Source organism: Cavia porcellus, unplaced genomic scaffold, assembly GCF_034190915.1.
Source record: "Cavia porcellus strain 051 isolate PalLab524CR breed Dunkin Hartley unplaced genomic scaffold, mCavPor4.1 scaffold_38, whole genome shotgun sequence".
Taxonomy (NCBI): domain Eukaryota; kingdom Metazoa; phylum Chordata; class Mammalia; order Rodentia; family Caviidae; genus Cavia; species Cavia porcellus.
In genome coordinates this window covers 10,198,690-10,214,162 of record NW_026947521.1, presented here as the reverse complement: position 1 = coordinate 10,214,162, position 15,473 = coordinate 10,198,690, and the positions used below count along the sequence as shown (strand labels likewise).

Below are 15,473 nucleotides of genomic sequence, written 5' to 3'. Positions count from 1 at the left end.
TGCAGGTTATGAAGGCTGAACTACAGAGCTTGCATGGGAGGAGTGTCTGGGCTTGGTGGCAGCGCAAGCTCTGCCTGGGACATCTACACATTGTGCATGACCTAGCCCCCCCCCCCCTCCACTGGTTACTCGGGGACCAGCAGAAGGGTATGACTGCCCAGCAGGGGCTGGGGCCAAGCTGCTCCACACCTTGATTCCCTCTGAGGGGATTTGTTAAGCCGGTATCTCTTTCCTCACCTGTGGCTTCCTCCTTTGGAAATTGCCCCAGCCCCAGCCCACCTTGGGACTCCCTACTTGAAATAGGGGATTCACATTCTGGAGACACTGAACATGTGTGTGTGTGTTTGGGGGGGGGGTGTCTCAGCTCTGTCATGCTCTGAAGTACCCTATAAAGCATGGCTATGTCCAGGAAAGAGGCATCTTAGTGGCTCTGGACTGGCCTAAGTGGAGTTTATAATTGGAGAATCAGGTTTTTAAGAGTCACTTTTTGGGTCTCATTATGTATTTCTGTCTGGTTGGCCGTGAACTCAGTGCCTCAGCTTCCCAAGTGCTGGGATTACAGACATGCACTACCACACCCAGCTAGATTCTATCTTTATTAAAGGCTGTGACAGTGCAGGCAGCATCAGAGTACCCCTTTATTATAAAATCTGGGATCAACTGTGTCTCAAAACAGCCAGCATGGGAGTGGTCAAGGCTGAGGGCAAGAGATGAGGAGGGTCCCTGTGCTGCCCTCACAGCTGCCAATGGGGTTGGCACAGCCAGGGTAGGTCTCAGCCCCTCTTTCTCACTCTTCCCTCCCTCGACCACTTGTTCAGAGGTGGAGCTGAAACAGGACTATGTGTGCAACACATCTGAGTTTGCTGTGGGCTCGAGGCACACCTGAGCTGGGAGCAAATCCTGCAGGGGGTCTGTGTGGATATAGGAGCGTCCAATAGACAGGGAGGGCTATGGGTACTCAGCCTTTACCTGTATGAAAGCAAAGGCTACCACCATTGAGGCGGGCACCTGGGCTCTCAGGAGGAGGAATGGGGAGAGGGGACACTGGGGGAAAGGATGGCCCTGAACACCCATTTTGCTGCTGATCTCTGAAGTACCACAAGCTGGGGCTGATGAGTTTGGGTTTTTTTTTTTTTTTTTCTTTTTAATTTAGGAGCTGGGTTTTTTGAAACAAGGTCTTCCTATGTAGTTCAGGCTGGCCTTGACCTCACTTTGTAGGCCAGGCTGGCCTTGAAGTCATAACAATCCTGTTGCCTCAGCCTCCCTGGTGCTGGGATTATAGGTATGCTCCCCCCTACCTGGCTCTGGGATGAGAACATTACTCACCTACTGATTTGGGGGCCTGCTGCCCATGGCTAAAAGCCTGAGATGGGAGAGCTGGGCTCTGCAGCCACAGGCCAATCATCCCCTTTCACAGATGGGGACACTGGTGCTCCAGGTGGGAAAGGAACAGGGCAAAGGCTTTCCCTAGGCTCTCAGACCCGAGTGGGCATCGAATTGCCTGGAGAGGAACTACTGGCCCTATCAGCAGAGGCCCTGCTCTGGAGACCCACGGCAGAGCCCATGGGTCCCAGGGTGCCAGTGCTGCAGGCCATGGATGGTGACATTGCTTGGGAGGCTGTGGTAGCGGCAGTGCTGGGAGGGGTCTGTAAGCAAAACTGTGGGAAGGAAAAAGCATTTTAGCGCAGGCAGGGACAGGGATGGCGCACAATTTCAGAAGCTTTCTGTAGCTCGAAGCCCCTTTTGGATGAATATGCTCCATAAAGGATGAAAACAGAGTGGAAGTGGAGGCAGGGAGTGGCAGAACTAGCATTTAATGTGGGGGCAGCTTGGTGTGGAAGGCACTTTGGGTACCCATGGGCACCCTATGTGTGGGTGTTAAGGACAGGCCACAGGGCCTCAGAGATCTGAGGACACAACTTCTTCATTTAGGTCCTCCCTGCTTTGGGCTCCTCAAAAGGGGACCTGGGTGCTCCTGGGGTGGGTGCCTGGCCTCCTCTGTAGGGTTTTTAGCAAAGGAGAATTTGGTCCCAGAGAAAGGGAACTGATTTTGGGCCAAAGGATTACAGAGTACTAGGTAGGAATCAGGCACTAGGAATGCTGGGTAGGTGGGGCCTGGCTCAGGATTTGATTGGGGCCAGTAAGACTGGAAAAGATGCCTTCTGCCTTTCACGCAGGCCTAGGCCGGCTCCTTCAGCAGGTGGTCCAGGTAGGTCCTAAGGGCTTGAAGGTGGTGTGAGGGTGCAGGGCATGAGGTGCTCTGTGGGCTCAGGTAGTGGCTGTACTTCTTGAGGCCTTGCTGTGGGTCACTGCGGTATGCATTGCACAGCTCCAGGAAGCTCACACTGTGCAGTGCCAGGAGCTGAGCCTCAGCCCGGGACAGGGCTGCTGCCTGCACCAGGGGCTGCAGAGAAGAGAAACACTGCAGAGTGCTGACGGGGTAGACATGCTGGGCCAGCTGCGGGCCAGGTGAGACCTCGAGCAGGCGGTACAGGTCACGCATGGCCAGCACGGTGGCCAGGGCGCTGTGTTTGCTCATATTCCTTGCCAGGTAGGTCTTGACCAGGTTCTTGAGTTTGAAGCTCCTGGCCCCAGGCACCCGCTCCCGGATCAGAGGCATGGCAGACAGGAAGCCTGAGATGGACTCCTGGAATTCCCAGAACTTATTAATGTCCTCTAGGGCCTTGAAGAAGTTAGGGAGACCGGGTCCCCACAGATTATAGCAGGCCAAGATGGGGCGGTGCAGAGACCTCAGGAAGCTGAGAAAATGCTGCAGCCCTGTCTCCAAAGAGACAGCCTTGGTGTAGATGCTGCTGAAGGCCTCTGGCTGGATGAGCACTTGGAACTTGCTTTCCTGGTTCACAGCCGCCAGCTGGTTAATCTTCTGAGCTGGGCAAAAGAAAAGGGCATGGTGAGACCTAGGGGCATCACCAAGGCTGTGGAAGGAGCACCTGACCCATACCCCCTAGAGATCCTGCTCTTAGGCTGCTGGCAGAACCAGGCAGCAGCCTCCAAATGCAGCTCTGACCCAACTCCAAGGTTGGGGTCACAAGAAAGGCCAGATTGTCCTCCACAAACCTCACCAACAGCTGGATGTCCCACCATGGAGTTTGCCAAACCCGTTGGAACAAAGTTGCTCCTATCTGTCTTCTCTCTCAGCTGTCACCTATACCAGAGACAGAGACTGCTTCTTCCCCACCCCATCCTCTAGCTAAGGCTTCCAGTCCACACTGTACTTGTGCAACCTTATACTCCCATTTCTGGCTGGTGGGGCTCACACCAATGTCAAGTCCACATTGCAAGCCAGGGCCAGGGGTCCTGCTCCAGGCGGACAACGCAGGCCCAGGGCAAGTGCTAGAGGCAAGGGGTCATCTCCCCTATGGCCCTGGCTCTGTCAGCTTCCTGTGCACTCTCTTGCAGGTCAGTGTTTAGGACCACAGCTAAGCTGGGATGACCAGCCTTGGCAAGGAGTCCACCAGTTTCTGTCCAAGAGGAGGACTGGTCGGAGGTGAATGCACAGGGTGCTTGCCTCCCTCCAACGGCCAGGACCTACTCTCAGCTGGCGTCCCTGTTTAGGCCACCCACCCATGCACCTGGGGGCAGAGGGCAGCTGTGGTGGGCTGTCTACCTAGCTGTTACCACCAGGGGTCAGGGCCGCACAGGCCTTGCAGACAGCTCTGCCTGCTCTTCTCTTGGAAACTCAGAAGCTAAGCAAGAATGGGACAGCACGTTCCCAGGAGAACCCACTTTCATTGTCGACCTTGAGATTAAAGAACACCAGGGGCTTCTCTTCTGCCTGAGGGTCGGTGAGGCTCTGGTCCAGGACAGTGAGGGAGCTGGGCCCCTCCAGCTGGAGGTCACTGGACTCACTGGTGCTGTCATCTAGCTCCTGGAAGGACTGCAAGACAAAAAAACGAACAGGTCAGGTCACCTGGGGACTGTGGAGGCTGGCAGCTTGTGCACATGAGTGAGTGTATGAGCAAACCAGCACAACTGGGGGCATCTGTGTGCACATGGGGTGGGTTATGGGGAAATGTGTGCGATACAATGTGTAAGTGAAGAACAGCTGTGAACAGTGTGGGTCAGGTGTAAGGATCTCGTGTGTGAGGCAAGGCACATGTCTAAGGGAGCAGGTGTGAGGGGCGAGGTCACACAGAGAAGTGTCACTGTGTGTGGATCTGCATAGGTGGCAGTGAACGTGTGCAGGAAGCACACTGGTGCACAAGTGTGTGAAACTTTAAAGATGCGAATGGGTGTGTACAGGGAAAAGCTGTGTCATTTGTGGAGATTCTGGGAAGGGACAGTCATTGTGAACGCACTCAGTAGAAATGTCAGAAATATGGGACGGGAGGAAGCAGCCCCAGATGGTGTTTCTAAAAGGAGCGAGGGGCCTGGCTACGCCTCTTCCCAAAGCCAGCCTGGCTTCGCCTGTTCCCAAAGCCAGTACCTTGCACAAAGGACAGGAGGAAGACAGCTCAGCTTCCTGGATGCCACCTCTGGGTGGACACTTGGGTCCCTGGCAGAAAGGGGCAGTGAGGGAGCTCAGGGCTCAACACCTATCCCCAGCAGCAGAGGAGCTAAGCCCTTTGGCACCCGAGACCCGGTGCTCTAGTAGCAACCCTGGTCCTGTGTGAGAGGTCCTGGGTGGGGAGCCAAGCTGGAAAAGCCCCACTTTGACAGATCCCCAGAAGCAGGGTGATGCAGTATGTGGAGCGTCTGACACAGAGTCCATGGCCCATCACCTGCACATCCACCAAGCCCGAATATCCAACCTTTGGGGAACCTCCTGTGGATGCCACCCTGTGGACATTACCCAGAAACCAAGAGAAAGGTGTCCTGGGGACTGAGCTCAGTGCCTTGGTTTCCTCTGGCTTCTGGCTGACATGCCTGGCCTGGGAGACAATCCGCATACTCGCCAGGCCATCCACTGTTGGGGTGAAATGTGTTTTCCACAAACCTTCAGCCAAGAGGAAGTCACCACTGCCCCCCAGCAGGTTTAAATGGGTGGATTTTCTTCTATATGCATTTTGGGGCCTGTGCCAAGCTCACCAGCATCCTTCAGGTAACTGATAGAATCAGATGTCAAGGAGACAGCTGTCTAGGGCTGGGTCTGCTGAATGCACCTGCACCTCCACCTCGTTGACTCTGCCACACCTTCCAGGCTGATTTTCCATCTTGCTCTGAGTGTCTCCTTCCCATTCAGCCTCCCTTGAGGAATCTTCCTAGTTGCCGACTGCAGCACCCTGGCCTCTGACCTCTTCCCTTTGAGCAACACAAGTTGTCTTCCATCTCTAGCCTTCTGGGAGCTCCCACACTTGAGCCATGGACAGGGCTGGGCTGCCCACTGTGTCCTCCATGGCTCCAGCTCCCTCTTACCAATAGCTGGCTCCTTCACCCTGGGCTGCAGCTCCATTGCACCGTTCACCAACACAACACACTGGGCATTCTCTTCCTTCTCCACTCACTCCAAATGTAACTGCTGAAAGTGCCTTTGAAGCCCTGAGGATTTCCTCCTAGCTTTTTCCATCTGGCAGTGTCCCTGCAGGCCCCAGAGTCATTTTTGTAAGACCTGCGTTTCCAAGGGAAAGGCTCCCCAGAGGGCAACATAGCTGCACCTCTGAGTCACTGTCCTAGTCAGCCAGACACAATACCCAACACCCACAACTTAAAGAAGGAGTGGTTTATTTGGCTCGAAGTTTGTGGAGGTTTCAGTCCACAGCTGGTTGATACCAAGGCAGGACGGGCGTGGCGCAGGAGAGCTGCCTATGACATGGCACTAAGGAAGCAGAGGGAGAGGACAAGAGTGGGAGAGGGAGAGAAACCCTTCTAGAACACGCCCCCCGTGATTCACATTTCCAACCAAACCCCACCTCCCAACAGCAAGTAGCTCTAAACTTATCAGCAGACTGATTCACCTAAGATTATCACAGTTCCATTATCCAGTCAACCTGCCAAGCCCCACCTGAGTGCATGAGGTTTGTGAGTGTCCAGATACAAACCTTGAGAGCCACCTACCCCATCGTCACCTCAGCTCACATATGGTAGCCATCAGAGCCTCAATTTTAGAGCCTCCCATTGTCTGGGGGCTGTGGACCTGAGGCTTCCTTCCCTAAGGGCATGCTGGGGCTTGGCATGGATGGGAACATACCTTTCCTGAACTTTCCCAAGGAGGAAGGGTGGGGTCTCACAGCCTGATACCTCTTCATCCACCATCCCTCTTGCCTTTGGACACCCACCGCACATTGCTGGATCACTGAACACCTCCCATTTAACCCACAATTCCCTCTCCCCTTAAATCCCAGCAACACAGTCAGAGAATTCCAGGACACGGAAGCAAGACTTTTCTAAAAACCCAGGGCTACTAGGAAGAACAGTAGTGGGCACCTAGAAGGCCAGGCATTGGTGTCTTGCCCCTCCCTGCCCTCTGAGGGGACTCCCATCCCACTTCGGCCCCAGTTTTATTTCATGGATTAGGATGGTTGTGAGGGGGGGAGTGGAGCCCAGGCAAGGACAATCTGGGGACAAGGCTAAAAGAAGATAGCAGAGGGGAAGAAGGCAACAGATGCAGAAAGATCAATGGCTGAGGGCAGGAAAGGGAAGATGAAGAAAAGGTCTGAGAATCAGTGGGGTGGGAAACACAGAACTCAGTATGGGAGGCTTAGAATTGAAAAGTGGTAGTGTGGATTTGGAGCTGGGTGCTCTTAATGGCCTCGGAAAGAGGCGACTAAACACTGGAATTGGTCACTCTGTTAGACTGGGTCCCTGGGCTGTACTTCTCTGAATGCAAACTGAAGGAACGATGTGGATCCAGGAGGTGTTCAACCCAGAACACATATTCCATCAGGCTGACCAGCTGTGTCCACCTGGCTCATTTCCATCACAGACCCCACGGCCTGAGCCAGTCACCTGCAGCCCAGCTCAACACAGCCGGCCTGACAATGGCCCCACACATGCACACAGGAAGGAGCCAGCTTCCCAGAACCTCAGAGGTTTACCAGAGGCATCTAGGCTCTCTGGTGTCCTACTGTATCACACCCTGCAGGCCACGTTAACCCCATTCAAGACTCATCAACATAACTTTAGTAGCACTAAAAAGCCCTGGAAGAGCATCACAGACCAACTGAATCAGAATCTCCTGGTGTGGGACCCAGGAATGCACAGTTGTAAAACTCCCCAGTGCCCAGGTAGGCTTGGGAACCATCGTTTCCCCACTAAACCATTGTGGATTAGTCCCATGTTTGGTCGTTAGCCAAGCAGACCTCTTTGGTGGACAGTATACACCTCCTGTGATATCTAGCCTCTGACAGTGACACGCAGTGAGTCCCCAAGCTCCTGAGAGCCCCTTTCAGTGCAAAAGCCTCAGTGAACACATTTCTGGTTCTTGCAGCCACAAACTTCCAGCTCTTGCAATGGCCCAGCAGACAAGCCACATGTATCAGTGCTAGCCTATGCCCTCTGTGGTCACCTGCAGGTGGCACTGTGCCCCACCTTTTCCACCAAGCACCCCAACTCTTTCTGATATGCACACTCACCAGCAACATGGCCCACCTGCAGGTGGCAATGTGCCCCATCTTTTCCACCAAGCAGCCTGACTCTGATATGCACACTCACCAGCACCATGGCCCCCCAGGACCAATGCTTCCACTGGCCTCCCTTCCTGGCTGGTCACCTCTGCCACCTCTCTCTTGGACTGCCCCCTTGGTGGGGTTCTTTCCTACTTCCACTTAGTCCTACTGCTGCCGAGGCTCTGGAGCTGGGCATCTGTCACAAAAGTGGGTGAGAGCACCTATCCCCTTCAGCACTAGGCCCTGACAGGCCCTGCTAGAGGTATACAGCTCAACCACCCTGGGTGCTACATAGTAAGCACAGTCCTTATCCAAGGGACTCCAAAGGCAGGCTTGGGACTCACCCTCCACCCCAACTCCTGCTGTGCTACATAGTGTCCCTCCTTGCTCCGTGTCTCCCTGAGTCCCAGACAGGCAGAGACAGCACAGAAGCAGAGGAAGTCCATGCCATGGCTCCTCCAAGCTCTGGGACACTTGGAAGGGGTGTTGCTTGCACAGCTTTCAGTTGAGGCTTGACAGAGGCCATAGACAGGGAGCACATGGGACCAGATGGCCTGGAACACCTCATCCCCCAGCCTGGGAAGTGGACGTTTGCAGTGGGAGTGCTGTGGGATACCTAAAGGGACCAGAGGTCTGAAAGACTCAGAAAGTAGGTGATCAATGCACCAGGAAGACCCAACCACTTTAAAAAAACAAAAAACCAAAACATTCTGCTTGAAAGTTTGGGACTGTGGTGGTTAATTGCTTCAGGCACTTCCAAGGAATCCATACAGAAGCAGAGGGCTGTGCTCTCTCCCACCCTGAGTCTATTCTCCAGAGTAAGTGCCACCTTCCAGCTATGCATGCTTCTATAAACTGAAACACACCCATCCTGCCCTGTGATTAACCCTACATCCCCTCCAGACTCCTTGCTGACAGCTGGGGATTGAATGTGTCCCTCTCTCTTCCCATGTCCCCCACCCTACTCTTCAGTGCCCCTCTCCCCCTACCTGATAAAGTTCCAGGCACTTGTCTTTTCTCCACTATTCCTTCCCTAGTTAATGGCAGCTTCAGCTTTATCACAACTAAAGGATGGAGAGCAGCCAGGTATTAGGATGCAGGCCAGGAAAAGATGCCTCTGGATGGGATAGACATAGGGAATAGGGAAGGAATGGGTGGCTCAGGGCTCAGCCTGTGTAATCATGTGGACAGTGCAGCCATTTTCAGAGAAGGAGGAAGAGAGCCTGGGGCTGAGGTAGTTGGAGCTGTAGAAAGGCCACAGTCACACTGGTCAGGCAGGTAGCAGGAGATAGTAATTGCAATGAGGGTGTGGCTGGGGCAGGGAGAGCCCACAGGCAAGAGAGAGTACAGGGCCAGGACCAAAGCAGTACAGAAGGGGCATAGGGCATGAGCCCAGAGTGTAACCAAGCTTCCCAGGACTACATGGGACACTGTGCTCAGGGGCGTGGAGCTGGAGGCACAGAGGTGGGAGTGGCGAGGAAGGAGCAGCAGGAAGCACCAACAAAAGGTGCCAAGGTCGGTGGAGGAGGTGACATCTTTCAGGGTGTTGAGAAGGAAGCAGAAGCATAAGACGTGGGAGAGATGAAGACAGAGACAAGAGGCTCCCAGAGTTAAGGGCTATGCCAGGACACAGGGCTGAGTGCCAGCAGCAAGCCGATGGCCCTTCCATCTAATGCAGAGGACAGGAGAAGGCCTGGATGGGGACAGGTGAATCTAGAGTCAGGCAGCAAAGTGTCCACAATCCCAGGTCATCAGGGCTCTTGTTTTCTCCCTACAATAGATGGCATGGTCACCAGTAGAGCACAAGGGTCCGATGAGACCCAGGGCATCACATGGTGCAGGAGGGAGGAGCATCCAGGCACCCCGAGGTCCTTAGAGGCTACTGAAAGTCCTTTGCAGTTGTCTTCCTGGTGGCTTTGCTTTGACAGATCTTGCCTCCAGGGGACACACAGAGGCAGCAGGCACCTGAGTCCCTCCTGGGCTGTGGACAGGGAGCAAACAGCCTGGTCATGAATGACCAAAATGGGGACAGTGCCTGCAGGGGGAGATGACATGGAACCAAGAGTTTAAGGAACACGCTGTGCTCAGAATCCAGACAGGACAGTCTGGAGGCAGGCAGATGTGGTGGTGAGATGGGGTGGCCATAGGACTGGTGGCTAACATGGGAGGGGATGATGACCCTTGGGAGATCAAGGAGCAGAGGTCATGGGGGTGATGTTAACGTCACCCAGGAGGAAGGCAGGACTGAGCAGGAGGCTATGCTCACTTCTGCCTTCCTTAAAGGGAAGTGGGTGGACCTCTGAAATAGACCCAGGGTGGGAGACCCTTGAGAGCTGAATCTCAGAGGCACAGGGGCCTCACCAGACTTGGAGCCTTGCTCAACCCCTGCCTTGGATGGGAGTGTAGGAAGAAGTGGGGACCTGGTGTCCCCAAGGGAAATGGAGCCTCAGTGCAGCCTGCTGGCTGTGGAATAAGGGCTTGCAACGGTGCTTGTTCAGCAAGTGTTTATTGGACAACGTGTCTGCTGGGGCTCGGGACAGCTTACACGGGGTGGAGTCTGAGAGGATGCCCAGGCAAAGGCTGAGGCAGGGACATGGACTGGGGACACTGAAGAACATACAGAGTGAGAGAAGCTTCCTTCTTGGTCAAAGAGGCCTGTGAGGCAGTGTGGCCTGAACCTCAGCCATGGCAGGGTCCACAAAGCTGGAAGCCCCAGGCAGGGGGTCTGGTTACAAGGTGAGGAAACAGCTACAGAGAGGGGAGGCTCTTGGGGGTCTCAGAGGCCTGGCCAAGGGGAGCCTCTTGCACTTGTGCAAGGGTAGAGATGCAACTGGAGAGGCATCCATCCACTGGGACGGGGAGTTGTAATCCCGAATCCCTGCCCCAATCCCTGGGGGAAACCCCTCCCCCTAGAGTCAGGACTGCTAAGCCTCGCTGTGTCCCCACTGTGGAAGGATATTAAGCTGGATGGGAGGCTGTGATGGAGAGAAGGATGGCAAAAAGTCTGTTGAGCAATTGGGCTTAGGAGGGTGAGCCTCGGAGGGCACGGCTGCAGGATGGCGCTGCCCTGAGTGTCTGGCAGGACAGGCCAAAGATCTCTCGCAGCCGGCTAATGTGCTCCTGGATATTGGGAGGATGCCTGGGGAGCGCTGTGGTGACAGGGGTGGTGGCCTGGGCCATGGTGGGTGACAGAGTCTGTACAGTGGCCTGGTAGTGGCAGAGGATGCGGTGAAGGCTGATGGCGCTCTGTGCCCTGCGCAACCTCCTGCGGATCCCTCGGAGGATGGTAGTGAACTTCTGTCGATCAAGAAGCTGGCGGGGACCCTCGGCGTTGGGGGTTGCAGCTGGCTGGGCAGGATGCCAGGGAGGCCAAGCTGGGGGGCAGCATGTGCTGGAGGGCTCACGGGAGGCCCCTTGTGCTCTCTGTAGCAGGGAAGAGGCTGGCAAGGAGGGTGGCTCGGTGGTTTCTGGTGGTTCCGGGTACTTCCAAGACAGAACCTCAGCCTGAGTGCTGCAAGGGACCCTGGGCCACCCAGTTCAGCCTTTTGTTCTACCCCATCCTTTTCCCTGGGAAAGGGACAGCCCAGCTCTGGTAATACACTACCAGGGACAGAAAGGTCATTACCCATAAGACTACAAGATGGATTTAAAATTCTTTTGTACATAAAGCCAAAACTTGCTAGTGTGGCCCCTGTGACCTCACACCTTTCCCCAACCAGTCCTCATTGCCTGGGACAAGCAGGGAGTTGATTCTCATCTAGCCCTCCTCATGGAGGATTTAGGGAACAGGAAATGTATGAAGAAGTTGCAAAGGCCTGGGACACTGCAGAGGACAGTAGGCTCTGGAAGGAATCATGCTACCAGGCATCTTGGAAGAACACATCTAAGCCATAAAGGTAGGGGAAGGCAGGAATGTAGGGCCAGCTTTCTGGGCCACTTACTGAGTTCTCAGCATCAGAGTCTTCTGAGCTGCTGATCACCACGATGGGCTCATCTAGAATGGAAATCAGGGGTCACATTAGGGCACTCTGGGTGCACACCTGGAGAAAGTGTTAGCTGGGACACGGGGGTCATGGGGTGGGAAAGGATCAGGGTCACAGGTCAGGGTGCAGGGTCCCTGCAGACCAGTGAGCTGGGAGGTGACAGTGTTCTGCCAGGAGCAATGAGAATGTGCACTCTGTGTGCCAGTGGATCTGCTTTGAGTTTGGGTTTTCACAAATAGATTTCTATCATTTCCAGTTGTACCTCATCTGTGAATATGTATTCATAGTAGGCCATGAGTTCTTTTTTTTTTGGTACTAGGATTGAATGCAACCCTTATTTTTTGTTTTGAGACAGAGTCTCACTAAATCACTATGTTGCCCAGGTTGGGCACCAGTTTGAGGTAACTACTGCCTCAGCCTCCCAGAGTACTGGGATTATAGGTTTGCAGCACCACCCCTGGCTGGCACATTTTGCAATCCTGAAAAAGGATTCACTAGGAGTCACTGATTTGTTCCAATCTCCAAGAACAGCAGGCAGGGTACCCTGTGTGAGCAGGGTTGGGGCTCCGTCAGGAACCTTAGCAATGCAGAATAGACAGCCCTTCTAGTTCCAGAATATTCAGGGTTGACCTCAACTCCTTCCTGAGGACTCAGTCTCCCTGTCTGACAGGGTCCATGAAACATACTAGTGAGGACAAAGGAGATATCTAGGTGGGTAGCATTTGCCAAACTGGGGAAATGCATGGGTAGATTTCACCCAGTCTCCTCTGGGAGCGTTAGATGCAAGTATTTCCTGTACCACAGCCGCCTGTGTAGAGCCCTGGGTGGGCACTGGAAGCGTGCTGGGGAAAGGACTCAAGGAACAATACACCTCAGCCCTCCATATCCCTGAACTGGAATCAAGCAGGGCACACAGTAGCTCAGACTCCCACCCCTGGGCCACCCCTTTTCTGTGGTGGGCCAGAGTAGGACCCACAAGAGGATCCTGTGGCTGTGGGCTCCCTGGGGGTCAGAGTACACAGGGGGCCCTGCTCTACCCCTGCCATCCCACCCTCACCCTACCTGCCTCTGTGGCAACATGGGTGCTGTTGAGCTGCAAGGCCTCCTTTCCCATGGTGGGGCTCTCAGGCTGGGCAGGCCTGTCCAGGTGCGGGGGTGACACTGCCCTGGAGGTGCTGGGCCTGGGCTGCTCACTGGGGCTGGGAGCCAAGGGCAACTCCGTGTCCTCCTCCGACTCCAACTTGATGATCTTTCGGGAGCACTGCGTGTGGCAGGATTTTCTTTTGGTCGGGGAGGCTGCACTGGAGACCTGCATGGTTAGGAGTCACAGACCCAGACTGGGTATCAGAGGGCCTGAGGCCATATCTTCTTTAATTGTTTCAGTCCTAGGGATTGAACTCAGGACTTTGTGCATATCAGCAAGTGCTCTGCCATGGAGCTACATACTCAGCCCTTCTATTTTTAATTATGAGACAAGGTCTTGATAAAACACTATGCTGACTAGGCTGGACTAAAATGTGTGATCCTCCTGCCTCAGCCTCCTGAGTACCTAGAATTACAGGCTTGTGTCACCATGCTCAGTGCTGTAGTCACATCTCTGTTCCTCTTCCCTCTGCCACTGTGCCCTCTCCTCTGCTCTCTGCCATTCAAACCATGCCTCTCACATTCAGGAAGCCTCTCAGGCTGCCATGCACATTAGTCCTGGTGCTGGTTTCCAGCCTCTGCCAGCCCTGCCAGCCTCTGAGAGCCCTGGGGTCTCAGTGGCCAGTTGGGCTGGAAGTCACACATGTTCAGCTTCCTGAGGGTGGAGCCAAGGGCAAGGGAGAGGGCAGACTGAGTGTCAAGAAGATCCTGCCTCATGAGGAGCCAGTGACAACCAGGATTCTTCCCCTTGCTCCACCGGAGCTGGGCCTGGGGGTGGGAGGCATGACCAGCAGGGCCTTACCTCTCCAGATGAGGGGCTTCTGATGGAGAAGGCATAGATGGGCACGGGGTACGCTCTGGGCACCATCTGTACCATTTGAGCTGGCTGGGTTTCAGACAGCCCTAGGGCCAGGGCCTGTGCCTTCTGTGCCTCACTGGGCTGCAAAGTTGGAACATAAGAATCAGAAACAACCCAGGGACCCCAAGCCTGCAGCCAGTCTCAGGTGTAGGTTCCCTGGTCCCAAGTTTGGTGCTCACTGGAGACAAGGAACCTTCCCTATGCCCGCCATGACACCACCTCCTCCAGACCCCAGGGGTGGTATCCAGCCACATGTCAATTCTCATGTCTCCTGATACCTCGGGGTGCACACTACCCAGCTCCTCCTCAAGATGTGCCCGAGAAACAGCCCAGTGCAAGCGCCCAGGGAGGAGGGGCTCACTGCTAAGGATCGTAGCTCCCACAACAACATAGAGTTCCATTGGTGAGAACAATCCTGGCCCCAGCCCTACACACCTAACTCTCCCTGGAAACAGGCACCATGTCAGGAAGAGCACCAAGCACTTCGGAAGCTATTCATGCTGGCGATGATGAGGAAGATGGAGATAAATGCTATTTTATCACAACTCCATGCTGAGAACTCAGCACTCTCTCAGCATTGAGAACTTTGCGCATCTGCGTTGCAATCCATGGAGTGGGTGGGCAAGTTCTCATCAGGTGAAACGAAGCATGGCTATACAACCCAGCAATGCTACTCCTCAGCACACACTCTAGGGAGACTCAGCTACCCCTCAGCATGCACACCACAGACTCAGATGAAAGCCCACACACAGGGCTGGGAGCTCAACGGTGGAGCCCATGCCTAGCATGAATGAGGCTCTGGGTATAGCTCAGTGGCACAGTGTCTGCCTGGCAAATGCAAGGTCCTGAGTTCGATACCCAGTACCAAAAAAAAAAATTAAATTAAAAAAATATGTAATATATATTATATATTATATAGTTATATGTGTGGCACTGGGGATTGAACCCAAGGGCTTCACAGCGACTAAGAACTGCTAATTACAGGATTCAATAAATGCCTTATGATAACTCAATTTCAACAGTCTCAACTCCCCAGTCAAAAGACAGACTAAAAGACAGGATCAGAGAACAACATGCAATCCTCTATTACATATAAGAGACACAACTCATCCAAAAAGAAGGCTACAGACTGAAGTGAAAGGGTAGAAATGATATGCCATTCATCTGGGGAGTCTTATTTTCAGACTCAGGAGATTTTAAGCCAAAAGGGGCCAGAGGACACGAGAGCAGCCACTAACACACTGGTAAAGGGAACAATTCAACAAGAAGAGATGTAACAACTGCAAATATCTGTGTGTCAAATTTTGGGGCCCCTAACTTCATAAAACAAAAACTACTGGACTTAAAAGGCCAGACAGACACTGACATGGTCACAGTGGTGGCTTTGATACCTCCTGCTTCCAGTCAGACAAGTCAGCCAGACCAAACAAACAAACAAACCCAAACAAAGAAACATCAGAGTTAAACCACACCATTGAACAAATGAACTTAAGAGACATCTCCAGGAGGTTTCATCCACCAACAGCAGAACACACCTCTCTTGTAGAAACACATGGAACTTTTTCTGAAATAGACCACATCTTAGGCCATAAAGCACCCTTCAATAAATACACAAGAACTGAGATAATCCTTGGCATCCTGCTGGATCATAGCACAGTGAAGCCAGAAATCAGCAACAGCACAATAATGCTGCTGCTGATGGTGGTGGTAGGGATACAGAAGGTCAATGTATCAAAGAGTTGGTTCTTTGAAAGGGCAGAAAGGGGGCTTGAAGATGGGAAGAGATGACAGGGAGGGGAGGGAAAGAGGAAGTAAAAAGGATCAAACTGTGATATGCAGCCAGGTATGGTAGCTCATGCTTGTAATCCCAGCACTTGCTGAGGTAGGAGGATTACTGCAAATTTGAGGACTACAGCCTGGACT

At 53.7% G+C, this 15,473-nt stretch overlaps 1 protein-coding gene across 13 annotated transcripts in view; it reads right to left on the bottom strand.

Annotated features, from left to right (window-relative positions):
* Positions 1-583: 583 nt before the first annotated feature.
* Positions 584-15,473, bottom strand: part of Pml (PML nuclear body scaffold) — a 35,812-nt gene continuing 20,922 nt past the window's right edge. The window contains exons 5-9 of one of the 13 annotated variants that reach the window (XM_063243525.1): positions 13,494-13,631; positions 12,611-12,857; positions 11,507-11,559; positions 3,761-3,898; positions 584-2,884 (exon numbers count right to left, since the gene is read on the bottom strand). In XM_063243525.1, coding sequence (XP_063099595.1) covers positions 2,180-2,884; positions 3,761-3,898; positions 11,507-11,559; positions 12,611-12,857; positions 13,494-13,631 — 1,281 coding nt within the window. In that variant the 3' untranslated portion in view covers positions 584-2,179. Of the gene's footprint in view, positions 2,890-3,747; positions 3,899-10,054; positions 11,049-11,506; positions 11,560-12,610; positions 12,858-13,493; positions 13,632-15,473 lie in introns of those variants that run through there. The other 12 variants (XM_003462203.5, XM_005000082.4, XM_063243526.1 and 9 more) reach the window with 12 other exon arrangements.